The 16403-nt window shown below is 36.6% G+C and overlaps 1 protein-coding gene across 1 annotated transcript in view; it reads left to right on the forward strand.

Moving 5' to 3' along the window:
• Positions 1–10691: 10691 nt before the first annotated feature.
• The window catches only part of tfap2d (transcription factor AP-2 delta (activating enhancer binding protein 2 delta)), a 58677-nt gene continuing 52965 nt past the window's right edge, over positions 10692–16403 (forward strand). Inside the window, exons 1-3 of the mRNA XM_067983850.1 lie at positions 10692–10730; positions 11125–11622; positions 14453–14513. Of these exons, the coding sequence (XP_067839951.1) occupies positions 10692–10730; positions 11125–11622; positions 14453–14513 (598 nt within the window). The remainder of the gene's footprint in view (positions 10731–11124; positions 11623–14452; positions 14514–16403) is intronic.

Here is a 16403-nt window from a genome sequence, read left to right on the forward strand (position 1 = left end):
TTACAATGCTGTCATCATGGTATCTCATGAAAAATAGCTTATGGCAGAATGAGTTACATATATTGTACTTCAATATATGCTTTGGTGCCAGTGACTGAATGAATAAGTAGGATGAGGAGGAAGAGTAGGCGAAGGAAAGTAGTACCCTGAGGTGGAGAGGAGGCTTTCAACATCACCATCCACTACTTCTTCTATGTCCTCTCACTCAATGATCTGGACAGTGGCCTCCTCAAAGGCACTCAGGGCCCTTAACGTGGGGGACTGTCCTCCTGCAAGAGTTTATACCCTCTTGTTATGTGCAACCTTCTCTTGCAAACAAAAAGCGGAGGCAAGAAGTTCAAATTGTCAGAAGGACATAAAGTCATCCCAAGTGTCATCATGTAGTCCAATGTTGGCGTGATTACACGTGCATGCATTATGGTGCTACATTCAGATCAAAGGATTTGCTACGGGTGAATCCTTCGATCATTTAAGGCTGTGACTGAAGCATCATTTAAAAGTGTAAGCAAAGTGCAGCAAAGCTGCATAATGGCTATGCATGATAATCCTTCAGAGTACTATAATATAGTATGAGGGGGGAAAACACTATATACCATATCGTCTCTTTGAACAGCTAGAACAGCTAATATAAGATAATGATAGATATCCATACCTCGGCTGACCTAGTGAGATTTGAACATTTCTTTCTCTTTGCTGTCAGCTCCTCTAAGTGTTCGAGTCAGTATTTACATGCATAGCCACCTCCTCACAAGCACTTTGCTCATCTATGCAGATGGTCCTCTGGGGTCCCAAGCAATGCCACCCTCCATTACTGCGCTTGATCCACGGCACTTCTACATAACCATCCATAAATCTCAAAGCTTGTAACTAGTAGCTGTGATTCTTCTGTAGTTGAAATTTAAGAAGCAGGCAAATGAGATCTCTGTAACATATAATAAACTACGAGCGTTCCAAGGTTTACGATGCCCCTCATTAAAGAGTAGAAATTTTTTCAATGGGCACCTTGCCAATTTGTGCTATGGTGAGAGGGTGTGACAGGATGAGAGTTGAAAAATCGTAAAACAAAGTAAGGCCAATTGCCAAAGGGAAAAAAAAACTCCACCTTTATAGATAATACTACTATTATGTGTATATTTATTTATACCTATCTGTTTGACTCTTATACAATGAACTGGTTACATAAAATAGGAATAAGAGTTTGGCAGTCACTTTGGGTGATGCAAGTACTTGAATTTCGCTTATTCAAAAAATGGCAACGAACTTTGGAGAGGATATAACCAGAGCTAGTCTTAGGTGAGCACCGCGAAGAATTTTGCTGGCAGTCACGTAGTAGAGAAATTGAATCCAGTGGGTTTAAAACCTGAGCCATTATAAATAAGAACAGCTGAACCCTTGTTTTATAACACACATGTAAGGTGCCCTTGATACAGCGCAATTCAAAAGAACGTATACGTCGGCGAATACCAATACCACTTCAGAGCTTCCATTGTATTTGGTGATGAAACCCATTGAACTGCATGGGGTTATACCAACAGCTCATAAAATAAACACTGAATAAATTATACTCCAAATCCTTCAGTAATTCGTGCATTGCTCTCTATTCGGGAAGTCTGAGAACGCTACCATGCATATAAATCGAAATGAGACTGCTAAATTTATGGCTTCGATACTGAGTTTTAACAAACTGAAAACGTAACTATACCAGTGCACGAGGCATACAGTATAACTGCAAAATTACTCAGCTGTATTTATGAGGACGTTAAGGACAAGTTAACAAATTGCTAAAGAAAATTATATTTTTGTGACGATGCCTATAGATTTAATCAGATCAAATTTGATAAGGAAATTCGGATTTCCACACTTCCAACCGCAGCCTCACGAACTTATGCACCTCGACGAGATTCCTTAGATCATAAAATGCATCCTAATTCTGATCATAATTTCTTCCCTGACGTGAATCAGCGGAAGTAAACGTTGGTGTTCTGTCCATGTCTATAATCATCAGTCGGGAAGAACAATGAACCAGTTACTGATTACATAACACTTCCCAAAGTCTTGATGTAAAGTTTCCCTTTCTAACCCTATGGATTACTGCCTCGTCTAACACAATCTGAACGGAGCCATTATATTATCGTTTGTTTTTTAATAATTTAAATATGAATCTTATGACCAGTTACCACTCTATCAGCAGTGCACTTCTACCGTGTTTCTAATTCATTCTCAGGATGTGGGCGTTTGTGACACGGCCAGCAATTATTGCTCATCCCTAACTGGGTGACTTGCTAGGCCACTTCAGAGGCAGTTAAGAGTCAACCACAATGGTGTGGGACTGGAGTAACATATAGACCAGACCAGGTCCGACCAGGTAAGGACTGCAGGTTTCCTTCCCTATTAATGGGTTTTTAAGACAATCATACAGCTTCATTGTCATTTTAATTACCAGCTTATTATATCCTGCTTTTTAAAACTAAATTCAAATTCTCAAACTGCCACGGTGGGATTTAAATTGTTTTATTAGTCCAGGCCTCTAGATTACTATTCCAGTAACAAAACCATACAATGACCACTGTGGTGATGCCCATTCAACATTAACTTTGTTATTTAATTGTTATAAACAGTTTTTAAGCACTAGAGTTTATTATTATAAACAGTTTCCACGTCAAACTGAACCAAACCTGCCAGCATTAGTTTTTATTTTCTCAAATGGATTAGATATTAGTGCTCCACTAAATGTACACACATATTAGACATTGATATACATTAAGCATTCACAATGCTGTATATTTGCTCTGTTAATTGTGTACTAATACATTTTAACTTATTATCTCCCTGATATGTCAAAGTTTCCTCTCATTGAAGCATAATGTATGGGCCATTTATATTACAACTTTAGCAACACTGCTAATTTATTTTTTTACTTGGCAGAGAGGTAAAAGTGTCAGTATAACTTGGGAGTCTATCCCAACAGTATAAATCGACTCTGAGTTAGAATCTTTGTGGCTACTAAATTTGAACTTTTTAAGCTGCAGTTTACGTCTGCCTGTCTGTCTCTTTATCTATCCATCTGCCTGCCTGTCTATTCATATATCTATCTGTCTATCATTGATCTATCTATCATCTATCTATCTTTCTATCTTTGCCATCCTATCAATCGTGTTTCTATTTTTGCGTGTCTATTTATAGACCCACCTCTTTTATAAATTCATGTATATTTTTCCTTTCAGTTTGTATCTGCCTATTCATGTGCATGCAATAGGCGTGCCTATTCTAAATCAATCTATTTAGTATATCTGTTTATCTGTGTCTGCCCAGCTGTCTGGCCATCCTAAACACATACGAACGCACCAACTTGCACATATCTGATCTACCTTAGTCTATATCCGATCTCGAGAGAGAGAGCCAGTATCCTATGAGTTAGCTGAAACCTATATTATACCTCTTCGAATCAAAATCCATGTCAACTTTCCAAGTTCAAATAATTTTATTTTTAAACATGGGCAAGAAGTTTCAACCGAAAAGCCTTTACAACAGCATGAAAATATGCTATCAATCATGTCCAACCATATTTGCCTTAAAGCAATGCGGTTATACACAATTAATATTCTATAGTGATGGTGAATAAATAATGCACTTCAGACCTGCTGGTGGTAACATTGTCCCTGGCGTAAATTACTTACTATTAATTTAACTTGTGTTCGTGAAGGCGAATCTTGATTCAACAAAGACGGCAGTAAAGTCAGACGTCGAGCAATGTGTTTGCAAGTCCGAATCCTTCGTTCTTTTGACCAACAAGAGTACAATTAATATAATTCTTCTGAACCTAACAAGAATGGTAACATTAAAATACATGGATTTTAGCAAACTACAGTCCCCAAATTACCTGGTGTATTAATCACATTCTATTCGCCACCTCTACCATAACCCAATTGATGATCATTTGAGGTACTGATTTTACGTGACAAATTACATCAAAAGCTCACAGGAAAAAAATGGAAAAGGTTCGGGCTTTCACTGGCTGTGTAATGCATCATAACTGTGCAAAGTCTTTCTTAGAGCGTTCTGTTGTCTCCAGTGAACTGCGTTTCCATGTTATAAAACTTTTGCTGAATTCTCCTTTAAACGTATTAAAGCTGCAGAAGTTTCGAACTGCAGTTAACTTCACATTCAGCAAGTCTGATATTTACAATTTAACCCATTTTACAAAACCTGTATTTTTCTATTGTGTTAGTTATTTCACCTGATACGTTTCATACAAAGTAGTCAAACACCCATGACGTTTAGCAACAGGAAGAATGTACGTGACTCTCGTCAGGCCATAACTGCGCCGAAGTGTGATTATCTGCCTCTTAGATCAACGCGATTACAGTGCATTGCTGCTAAAATACACACAAAAGCCGCACTATTTTTCATTGTTAAATAAACTCAATGGTAGTCATATTCACAGAAATACAATCCTAATATATTCAAATTCCGAACAAGGCCCTGAAACATGCAGAGTCCCAGTTTTGTTCTTTTCGCGGTTAGTAATGGCAAAGTTTTCCAAGCCTGGCTGTGACATTTGGTGAAAACCATTTGATGCAATAATATCTAGAATGTCAAACTTATCATTCTGTGATGAAAAAGATGTTTACTGTTTACGTTCGATGTTTCTAATTTACGATTTGTTTGTGAAAATGAAATTTAACAATTTACCAGGTCTGACCTTGTACACTTTGGATCCATACGTTGAGGTATCAGTGCTGTTAATGTTAATTGTGTATACAAAAATTCACACTGAGGGCATCAGACTTAACCGAGGTTATACATTTTATAGTTAACGCAGTACAATATGGACTGGTTGTTCAACATATTTACAGTTATCAACTTTACTATGTTAATGTCCTAAAACCTATCCAGGTGAACAAAATCCATCAGAGTGAGCATCTTAGATGATCATCGGCGGGTGATATCACGACTTTTCTATTTTATTCTGAAGGTATAGTCTATAATCCCGAGTTCTGGTGTGCCTCACCAGTTATATTCTGACCGCATTATTACAGATAATCCGAGGTGATTTGACAAACTTTAAATCAATATTTAGGATACTTTTAATTTCTTTCTTTTTAGAAAGAAAGAATAAAGAACTAGCAATTATTTAGCACCTTTCACCACCTCAGGATGTCCCAAAGCGCCCCATAACTAATGAGGTGCTTTTGAGTGGTAATCACGAATGTAATGAAGGCAAAGAGGGCCAGCCAATTTACGCACATCAAGGTCTCACAAACTGCACTGAGATAAATGACCATATAATCTGTTTTAATAATGTTGGGTGAGGGATAAATAATGACCATGACACGCTGATAACTTCCTGGTCTTCTTGGAATAGTGCCACGGGATCTTTTACCTCCACCCGAGAAGGCAGCGGACCTCAGTTTAAGTCTTACCCCAAAGACAGCAGCTCGGACAGTGTAGCGCTACCTTAGTAGGGCACTGAAGTGTCAGCCTAGGTTATATGCTCCAGCATGTGCTTATTGTTACCAGGTTATATTTTATGTTAGACCTCCATATAAATGATCAAATTCTGTGGCCTAAAATCCTGTTATTGCGCTTTATGTCAGAGTATTGACGCTCTAAATGAGATTCCGAGCTGCCACACTACTACAGCACTGATGTGGATGTGCGTTTTTACTGTGTATACGTTTATTAACGCTTTCGGATATGCAGTTTGGGAGCAATTCAGCAGATTAAGGTGGAACATATGTGCCTTGAACGTTTACGTTGTAACAGTGAAAACAACTCAATTGGCGACAGGTGTGAATCGAAGAGGCGGTTGTACTTCTTAACATGCGCTCTGTAAGAAAAAAACGGTGTGCCCCTGTAAGAAAAAGCATTGCAAAAAAAACTTTAAGATGCTTAAAGTTTCTTATATTGTACATAATAACACCTTAGACCAAGCCTTAAACCTGCAGTCCTTCTACCTCGAAAGTCTAGAATAGCTTTTTAATTGCTGTCGTTTCTAAAGTTAGTGTACGATCCGGGAATAAAGACGAAGTGATCTTATTGCAGTGAAGCATATAGAAGACCACACATGCCCCATTCCAGAATCAGCTTATCCATATGCCGTGTATAAGATGAACGTTACAGTTCCGATTCACTCACTTTAGAGGGGATAAGGTTTAACCGAATACGTGGTTTTCTTACAAAAAAACCCCCCATCTGGGCACAATAAATCGTCTTTGAAACTAAAATAATCAAAGTGCATTTATTAACAGAATAGCTGTAATGTTGATATTGTGCACATTTAATTTCTAACAATTATGTTTTTAGGAGGCCCATTGTGAGGACAGCTATAATAAGAAGAACTTTGAACTCTTTGGCTGACCTCTGTTTAAGGATTTTGTATAAAGGAAATACAAACTCAAACAATTATTGTTTTCGATTCAAGTTATCATCAAAAATGCCATATCTTATCTTTTTGTTACAAAACGTGCATTTTATTGAATTCTTACATATTGAAGAACAAATTGGTGACCGGAATCCAACCGTTTTTTAATAAACTAATTCCATGCTGACTTTCAGTATAACTGAACACCAAAGCTTAAACTTTTATGTTCATACTAGTATTTTTAATTATGCATATCCTTGTTGTGAACATGCTTTATATCAAATTTTATAGCAGATAGGTTGCTTTTAAATTTCTTATAATATTGGGAAGTATATTAGACAAAAAGTATTAAGTATTTGTATAGGTGTACATGTGTTTTTTTTTACATTTGTTTCTACCAATGCAATAAAATCTGCATTTTTAAAAAAAAGTATAGGATTTACTTTGCATATATAATATATAAATAGCATGTCTGGATTATAATTTGATGGTTGGCTCCGAAATAACATTCTACTGTAAAATAAAATTGCCATCGCTGTAACCCTGGTAACAGTCACTGCCTTTTACCTAAAGCTTGCTTTTATGGGTAGGTTGTGAAGGTTTCCTTTTGAATAATTTTGCAATGTGAAGATCAACAAATGGCATACAGTGCCTATAATTATCCGAGTTTACAATTTTACACAGCACCTATGTGCCGTGCTTTTTTTAAATCCCCGCATCCATACAAAAGCTATATAACTGACACTATTCACACTGTAACTGCTACACGTCTGGAGCCATTCATTGTACACAAAGTATTGTATATTTCAGTTCATCTATTAGTGCAAGAGGGAGGGAAATGGACAAAAATAACAACAGATGGAACATAATATTTGACTAGTACTGTGCATATGGCACAACTGATATGTCTGACTTGCTGTGGAGGATTGAGTTTCCTTCCGTTTAAATACGCAGTATGCCCGCCAAATTTAAAACGTCTTTGACACAGCAGACTGTAATGGTGATTAAATGCGTTGCTGAAGGATGTAGTCATCTTTTCAGATGATTTGCCGCTTATTAAACGACACAATTAAGCTTCATTCTGAGTCCCAGATGAAGTAATTAAGACTTGAAAACGTAAATGCGCAGACTCATTATGCAAAAAAGTGGTATCTACAATAGTCCCATGATAGCTACCTTCAGACTTAACTGAACAGTTCTTGCAAACTCACTACAATTGAGTATTGAACGCGTACTATATGCTTTCTTTTCATAAAGTTTTGTGAAACCTAAGGGCAAGCAATGGTAAATAATTCTAACTACCTGTATTCCAATAACAATTTCAATTGCCAGTTACACATTACGGCTGGCTGACTTTCAACCTAGACTGGAATACAGTATACTCCAGCCAAATACTGTATCTTGATACAAAATCAAACTACATCATCGTATGTAATAGAGTTTAAAAGTAGGACCATCGGCAAATAAATTACTGCAACAAAATGTTAACTTTTAAATTCATAATTCTTACAGAATTTCATATAGTAACAAAACAATTCTAGTTACATCAACATATTGCAACTTTAGAGAAATTTCTAAGATTTCTCTTTGGAGATGCTTTTGGCAGACAGCTTTGCTCTAGGTAATGGGTACTTTAAAACAATTATTTTCGGAGTTGTTGCATTTGTTTTGACAATACTTGAGAGGCAAAGTCTGCATGAGTAAATTGCCAGGAAATGTACTTGAATTGAAACTTCTTCATAATGAAAGTGTTTTGGAATTCTAAGATTCGAAACATAATTTTGCGTCCTACATTACATAATCTTCAAATTTGCCAACAATAAATGTTACTGGACGTTCAAATCGTAACGTGTCGTTCACTGAAACCTTATAGGCCCATACTGACACCTGTGCAGGACGGTTTCAGTTACATTGTTTAAAGTAGTGATTTTTTTTCTCTGATTAATTTTCTTTTAAAAGTTATTAGAGTTGATTGCACACATCGATTGACAAGAGTCATGGTCAATTGCCTCTGCAAGATGACTGAATCAAGCTGACCGGATATTGTCAGGTGTATGGAGAAGCAACACGGTGGCGTGAAGGAGCATATAAAGTGTGGACAATAACCTTCTCTCATTTAACAATATGACGTATTTGATAAACAATTACGAAGAACGGAAAGCAAAAGAGCAGAAAGTATATATTTAGACTGAAATCATAAACTGTAGAATTACATATGTAACTGTAATTATATGCAGGCGTAATAGTCAAATGCATATTTACAGAACAATAATGTACACATCGTGAACTAATAATGAGATAATAATGAAACTGCTCCTTTCTATGTCAGGATCCTTCTTCCTTTTTGTTTGTTTCTTGTCTAAGTGGAGAAGATTATATATACATTCAACAGAGCTAATGAAATGTTGAAGGAGAAGAAACTGACCTTTTTCCACGCCTGGATAATCACACTTGGACTTCACACAATGGAGGCAAATAGTAGTCGTGTGCCTTTGTTGATTTGTACAAAGGGAAAGGGGCCAGGGTGACAGCTCTGGTTAGTCTGCATGAGCAAAGACGAATGGTCTGACAGACCTCCACACCAAAAACTTGGTTTTTATTATTCCATAGAGTTCAATGTTAGATCGCCTGCTGCTCGTTAAAAAAGACAATACCCAGTTTGTGAGTCTTGCACGGGCTCTATTTAATAACTATCAGGAAACAGGATATGCACACTATCCTTCTGAATCTGTCCCAGTCTCATAGCAGAGTGCTTATTGTTTCAATACAAGTTTATCAAAGAAAATTAGATACTATGATAATTTGTATGCACATGCCTAGTGAAATACTTGACGTATAAATGTGTTAATTAAAGTGGGATATATTGTTGGTCGGCAGAATTTTAGAAAAATATGCTGTTTTTTGAAGTTTAATAAAAGGGCAAAATTAATAATCTATCTTTAAAACAGGTACATGTCCCGAGCAGAAGAAGCAACTTCCAACCATCCGTGTAATAAAATATTCTAACATAGAGATTGTAAAATGTATCTCTCCCTCCTGCGGTAGAAACAGTAGGAACAGTGGATTGTTTAATAACCGCGTCATCATTGGTGGGAGTCTCGATCCGTTCAATTACTCTGTCCACACACAGTAATAAGAAAGGACACGTTTTCATTTTACTGTAATATTATTTGATATATTCAAATCGAGAAAGTCCCTGTAAGGTCGCCAAAGCCTTCTTAAATGTGCATGATGCAACACTTAATAAAGCAACACAGCCATTCTAACCGCCACAAGCATTCATTTAAAAATCATTATTAGTAGTATTAAAATATAACTAAAATAGGAAAATTGAATTATAATTGTAGGACTTTTTGAAATTTTAAAAAATGCAGATAAACATGCACTGAAAATATTCATGATATTAAGACGTGCAAAAGGTATGATAGGCTGACTAGAAGTCATTAATGATATATTTCTTGTTCGCTTTCATGTTAGAAAATCAATTAAAGTCAACAAAGTTAAATATATGCAATAAACCTGGGTCTTCTCCTTGTATAAATGCTTTTAATAAAAAAAAACCCGTTTATATGTTTTAAAACTAATAAACGCAGGTGGACTATTTTTCTTTGATTGAACACAACCCATCAAGTTCTTAATAATTAAAAAAAGACTATCGAAACCATTATGTATTGAGATAGTTCTAGATATCCTCGATAATCTGTCATATTTATCCGCATCTCTGACAAAACTGGGCGTTTTTTTTCTAAACTCATAGTCGCTTAAATACTACAAAACCGTCTTATAGCGTAATACAGATTTATTAATATCCTTTTTTGGGGTGAAATCTCTACTTACTTTAAGCAGGTATCCCATAGATCCGACAAATATATCACTCCTTCCCTGATGTCTTCAAAAATTGTAATAAAGGCTTACAAGATTAGGCATCATAAGTCCACCGCTACCGGAGAGAAAACAGGAAAAAGCACGAAAAACTCCCCAATACAATTAACAACTTAGAGCAAGCGAGGCTGTGATGAGGAGAAGATACAATATTTATTCCGCGTCTCCTGGGATGAAGCGCTTCTGTCTATTGTCTTCCCAGTTCAATGCTGATGCTTAATTTTCAAAACTTATATATTACCAAGGGACCTACGCCATCAGTTAAGAAAAAAAAACCCCGACAAGTACAAAATGTGATACAGGGAGCTGCTTTTGTGCAGAGGAAACGTTATTTCACCCGGAATAGACGGATTCTTCCGGGGTGTAGAGAGACAATATAATTTTGGGGGAAAATCGAATGGTTTTTTTTCACTTGCTCGCATTAGAACCTCTTTTTGGATCGAAAATGTCAACAACGTTCCCGGGTCTCGTCCATGATCCCGAGGTACTTTTGTTCCGATGATGATTATTATTATATTTCTAAAGCTGCTGTGGTCAATTAAAAGTTACTTTTTGTGGCTTTAAGAACGAAATTTATTCGTTATGACATCTGTCGCGAGAATGGCATTCGTTACATTGCAACAGTTGCCATAATGAAAAAAATTGTTATCCCTAAAATGATTGAAAGTTAAGTAGCCAGATTTAGATAAACCGCCGTGTATTGTTTGAAGCGATTTGTGTATTTTCCATTGGTGATGGATAGATTTAAGACGTTTGCCGTTGAATTTTCTGGAAGGCTTTAGTGTTTGAGCGATGGAATGGATTGATTGTACTTTTGTACCTGCAAGGTATAAGAAATGACAAACCAGATTTGTTTTCTATTCTTTTCTTTTTCTCAGATACGTCATGATGGATCAAACAGCTATCGTCTGATGCAGCTGGGATGTCTGGAATCAGTGGCAAATTCTACAGTCGCCTATTCATCCTCATCCCCTTTAACCTACTCTGCGAATGGAACCGATTTTACCTCACCTTATTTCTCCACAAACCACCAGTATAACCCTCTCCACCACCAATCCTTCCACTATGAGTTCCAGCACAGCCACCCTGCCGTCAACCCAGATGCCTATTCCTTGAATAGCCTCCACCACACCCAACAGTACTACCAACAGATCCATCATGGAGAACCTGCAGACTTTATCAACCTTCACAATGCCCGGACTCTCAAGTCCTCTTGCCTGGATGAGCAGAGGAGAGAGCTGGGCTGCTTGGAAGCCTACCGCCGACATGACCTGTCCCTTATCAGCCATGGGTCCCAATATGGCATACACCCAGACCAGAGACTACTGCCAGGTCCAAGTCTAGGGCTACCACCGCCAGGATCTGATGATATACAGGTAAAATTAATAATACAATTAATAATAATAGTCTAGAGGTTCCAAAATCCATGCTGCCCCGTAAGAAAAGATGGATTCGTTTTGTTCCTCATATAAATTTGCGGTTTCAATATTCAAAACTCGTCGATTTAAAGCTAATTTTATAAAATGGAGAAATGAATTAGCGCGTGATCTTTGTCTGCTCTCAGTAGTTTGGAAAGGAGCAGAACAAACAAAGGTTACGGCAATCAAACTGAAGTAACTCACATCCAACAGCAATGATCGAGTTTAACAGTAAAATGCACGGCCGTATATCATTATTTTTGATACATTTCTTGTATCACTGTCCGATCCTTGAAAAAGATATTGCTGTGACTTTAAAAGTTCTTTTCTAATATCACATAAGCTACTGATAATAAGCAGCTGTGATTCCTCTGACACTGAAGGGCAGTCCGTTATTTGCCGCCACTTGACGTCCAACTGTGGATAGCGCAAACAGAATAGAAATAAATAAGAATCGAAATGTGACGAATATTATTACGTAACTATTATTATCTCGTAATTTTTGTGTCATTTTAAACATGAGCTGCTCTGAAGTTCCTTAAAAGCGCGAGAAGTAGAGCTGTTCTATGTCCAGCTATATATTCGTTAATGTAATAACTTGTCCGCCACCTCCTCGGAGGAACTTTCCGAATCTCGCAGTACAAATAGGAACAAAAATAGTTTGAAGGCAAGAAAATCACATTTTATTATTAAAAAGGTCGAGGGAAATAAAATTAAACGTGATTTCAAAATAGAAGTAGAATGCAGGAACGGTTTTTGGAGACAGATTTATTTTATGAAACAGAATTAAATCAACTTAATTTTTAAAATCCTTAAAATATTACAGAGCCCATATTTTTGGCATGAATTTAGTTTTTTTAAAAATATTGAATCCCTGAACCACTCAACTACTTATAATTTTCTCTTTTTAAAATGTGTTTCTATTAGCAACATTAGGAAATTATACTCACGATAAATTCAGGTTCTTTTCCTGTTTTCTGCTTGCAAGACTGGTGCTCCTTCCTTTTTTAAAAAAAATAAAAAGTCAGTTCTGAAGTAAAAAAAGGACTTTGACAAACGCTGTCTGATATCTCGCCCGCCGCAGTGCTGTGTGTGTTTCCCTCTAAAGACACGGTATATTTCAGCATACTCTATAATAATAAAAAAATAAACCTTATCTCTTGGATCAGGAAGGAAAATAAGACGATTAGAGTACGTAAAACGTGGCTTTCTCCCTTGGTTTACTAAAGCCGCGGCAACAAATTAAATAGCAGAATATCTGGCCGAGAAGAGAGTTGTGGCCTCATTAGCGAGAAGTTCTCAAATTGGGTCTTGGAAAATTCTGCTCATTCAACACATTCTGCTCAACTAAAACCCCTTTATGTTTTTTTTCCTCTGCTGAGCACGTCTGGTGCTGATTTTTATAGTTGTACATTTTTAGTTCTTTTCCTTCACACTAAGCGTGGTGGTTTTTTTTAAAGAGCGGATTAGGGAATTTGCAAGCGAGAAACAATAAGAAAATGCAATGCGCGGGAGCACCGTAGTTTATCCAATTTTCGACTTTATGTCACCCATCTATTTACTTATGCAACGTCATCTGACTAGATTAGTTATTTCCCTTTTTTTAAAAAACGGCTGTGTGAATGAAACATTCAATGGAAACCAAATTACATATGTCTATTACCCGGCTTAAGTTTTGGCCCCTGTGTAAAATCTGTGCAAAAACTTCATTCCGCTATTGCTGTTCGAGCAGCAAATAGCGCTTGTATCTAGTATTTTTTTGTTGCTTCCTAGTCAATTTGTGCTAAACTCAAATATACTGACGACTGCTTAAACAGCTGAACAGATGCAAACGGTCTTTAGGCAGTAGATACATCTTTGAGCTCCCTAAAAAGATTTGTTATGCCAAACAAAAGAAACTGTCACACCTTTTCCCCGTCACGAGTTTAATTTATGCTTGATCTAGGAGTTTTTTTATATTGATTTTATAATCACTTTAACCCCAGAACATAAGAGAAAGGCCTGTGAGTTTCTAAAGGTTTACAAGAGCGCGTCAATAGGGCGAAACAAGGAGAGAAAAAAAGGGACCAAGGCAAATTCGAGCGGTCTTTAGTATGCAACACCTCTCTCCGAATTCTTTTCAAACTTCTCCAAGGATTAGACAGGCCAAAGAGCTTTATTTTTGTGTCGAGAAATTGGAAATTCGTGCGTAAACAAAATAAATATTTATCATTACATAAATAGTAATGGGAATAGTAATTTCAGCGAAAACAGTTTTGTTAAAATCAGTTCAAAGTTCCACGGATTTCTAAATTTAGCTGTGATCTGGCTGTTACCGTCCCTAAACTAATTGTATGTTTGGTGAGGAGAGTATTTTAATAAATTAAATTGCTTCATTTGGGATAACGGTTGGAACATGTATTGTATACTTTACTAGAAAGGCGGCCTGTGAAGAAATAAATGCTGAAATGCAAATCAGATATATTTGCCTGCACGTTTTTCAAAAATATATTTTTACCAGGAAACTATCGCAGCTAATGAGATATATAATTTAATGTAGAACACAACAATATTCACGTTAACGCCAATTACATATAGTATATTTGTGTATGTGAGAGACTAAATCAGTAAAAGTCGATTTTTTTTTTCCAAATATGAAATCAATATAGATAAGATTATTAGAGGCCGTTTGCGGAGGGCGAAATGAGTGTATGCCAAAATAAGCATTGTCCACGTCCCTGTTATGAAATGATAGAATATTATTTTTTATTGCAGCTTCTTTATCTCGCAATTGTGTTTTGATTCACAGAACTCAGTGGAGGCACAATGTGGGTTAGTTTTAAATGGTCAAGGCGGAGTGATACGGAGAGGTAAGTCATTGCTCTCATTATTTCTTTGGTGCGTGACACGATAACGGGGTCACAAAATATTTTTTCCAGAAGTGAACCCGTCTTCACAGGGATACAGACTGTCGTGACTTTTATCAATTTTGAGTGTACTGAGCACTGCTGGTCTCCGAGTACTGTAACCATAAGTAGAAAGAATAGCAAAGCAAACACACTACAATACATGGTGGGGTCTTAATAAACTATAGTGTGTGTACGGATTGCTCAGACTCACGGAAATTAAACAGGAACCAATAATGTTATCAAGCTAAAACTTGACCAGGCATAATTTGAACAACACCTGAAAAGTATTAAACATTTGAGAAGCGGCCTTTTTTTGTCTGCACACGCATATATTCAAAATAACTCGGCTGATATTTAATACTGTGTAACCCAGTTAGGAACATCATTATGTCATCTTGCATACATTTTCTTCAAGAAAATAGCTGAAATTGTGAATGTGCGCATACCCCCTACTTAAAGGAGAAACTCCAAACATTAAGGTCAGTGGAGGGCAAACGGTCTAAAATACAGTTGGCTGCAGCTGCACAAAAATATCACCAATTGGCCTTTAAAAACACACAGTGTGCGAATCCGCTCATTTTCTGCCATGGTAAGGCACCAGCAAATTACATCGATATGTACATATATCAATTATAAAAAAAAGTTCTCTGGGCTAAATTACAGGTACTAGAATATAAGTCAGAATTATGACCGAGTGATCTTTCCTGTTACTGAGCACCTCCTATAAAGGAGCCAATCTCCCCATTGTCAGTCCACGCTGGACACGTTTCAGAGCTTATCCGCAAACATTGCAGAAATTATCGTTCTATATTTCCGACGTTCCGGTGGTGTGGGAAACTGCTTAGTAAAAAAAAGTTAAGGCAAATTAATAGGAATACAAATTAAGATGAAATCAGTTTATTCATTTAAATTATAATATTTAACCATTCGAGCATGCAAGACTTTTAATTTACCATTATTCCACTATTTTTAAAATATGTTGTAGATCATAACAATAACGGGTTTTCCAAAACTGTAGATTGCATCTATGTTACTTTTTGTCAAGTGAAATATCTAGCTTATGTTTCTTCGAGGAGCGGTAGAAAAAAACTTTGCAATCCCCAAGTATTTAAAAAGACAGCTACAGCACTTTGAAATGTCATGAAATCTGTCTCCAGGTCAGTAGAATAACACTCCCCGTGTAATCTGCAATTTTAATTTCGTATTGAGCCTCCCCATATAAAATGAAAGATTTACTAGTAATGAGAGGTTTATACACGTTGGCCAAAGGCGGGTTCTTGATGTAGCTTTTGTCAACACATTTGAATCTAAAAATGGTTTCTTTCTTTCAATATCGTCCATTGATGTTGGTATAACATGTTTAAATGAATAATTATTACTTGAAAAAGATCTTCTAATGCATTATATCGGTGTAATATGAAATATTACGAACGCAAGAATATTTAAAATAATTATAATGGATAATGAATATTATTACATTGTAAAAATGTTCATTGCAATGAAAAGGCAATGTATTTCATCCATACTGTTGACTGGTTTTCTGGGGGTTTACGGCTGGAATGCCTAATGCATAGCCTATTCGTGATATGTTTAAATTAGATGCCATTACTCTAAAAGTCGAGCATGTTATTTACAGTGAAGTGACCCATGGATTGTTGTCTGGAGGTATTCAGTTAGAAGCAGAGAAATATAGTCAGAACAAGATGATGTCCATTGAGAAGCGATGGTGCTGAAAACAGCTCCCTTCGCTTTAATCCACGCCAACCTTAAGGCATTTATCAACCCAGTGAAAATGACGCGCTTTATTTGTTCGTTAATTTTCCGTATTTTGCACACAAAACTCTGGAATCA

Source organism: Heptranchias perlo, chromosome 5 (genome assembly GCF_035084215.1).
Source record: "Heptranchias perlo isolate sHepPer1 chromosome 5, sHepPer1.hap1, whole genome shotgun sequence".
In the NCBI taxonomy this organism is placed as follows: domain Eukaryota; kingdom Metazoa; phylum Chordata; class Chondrichthyes; order Hexanchiformes; family Hexanchidae; genus Heptranchias; species Heptranchias perlo.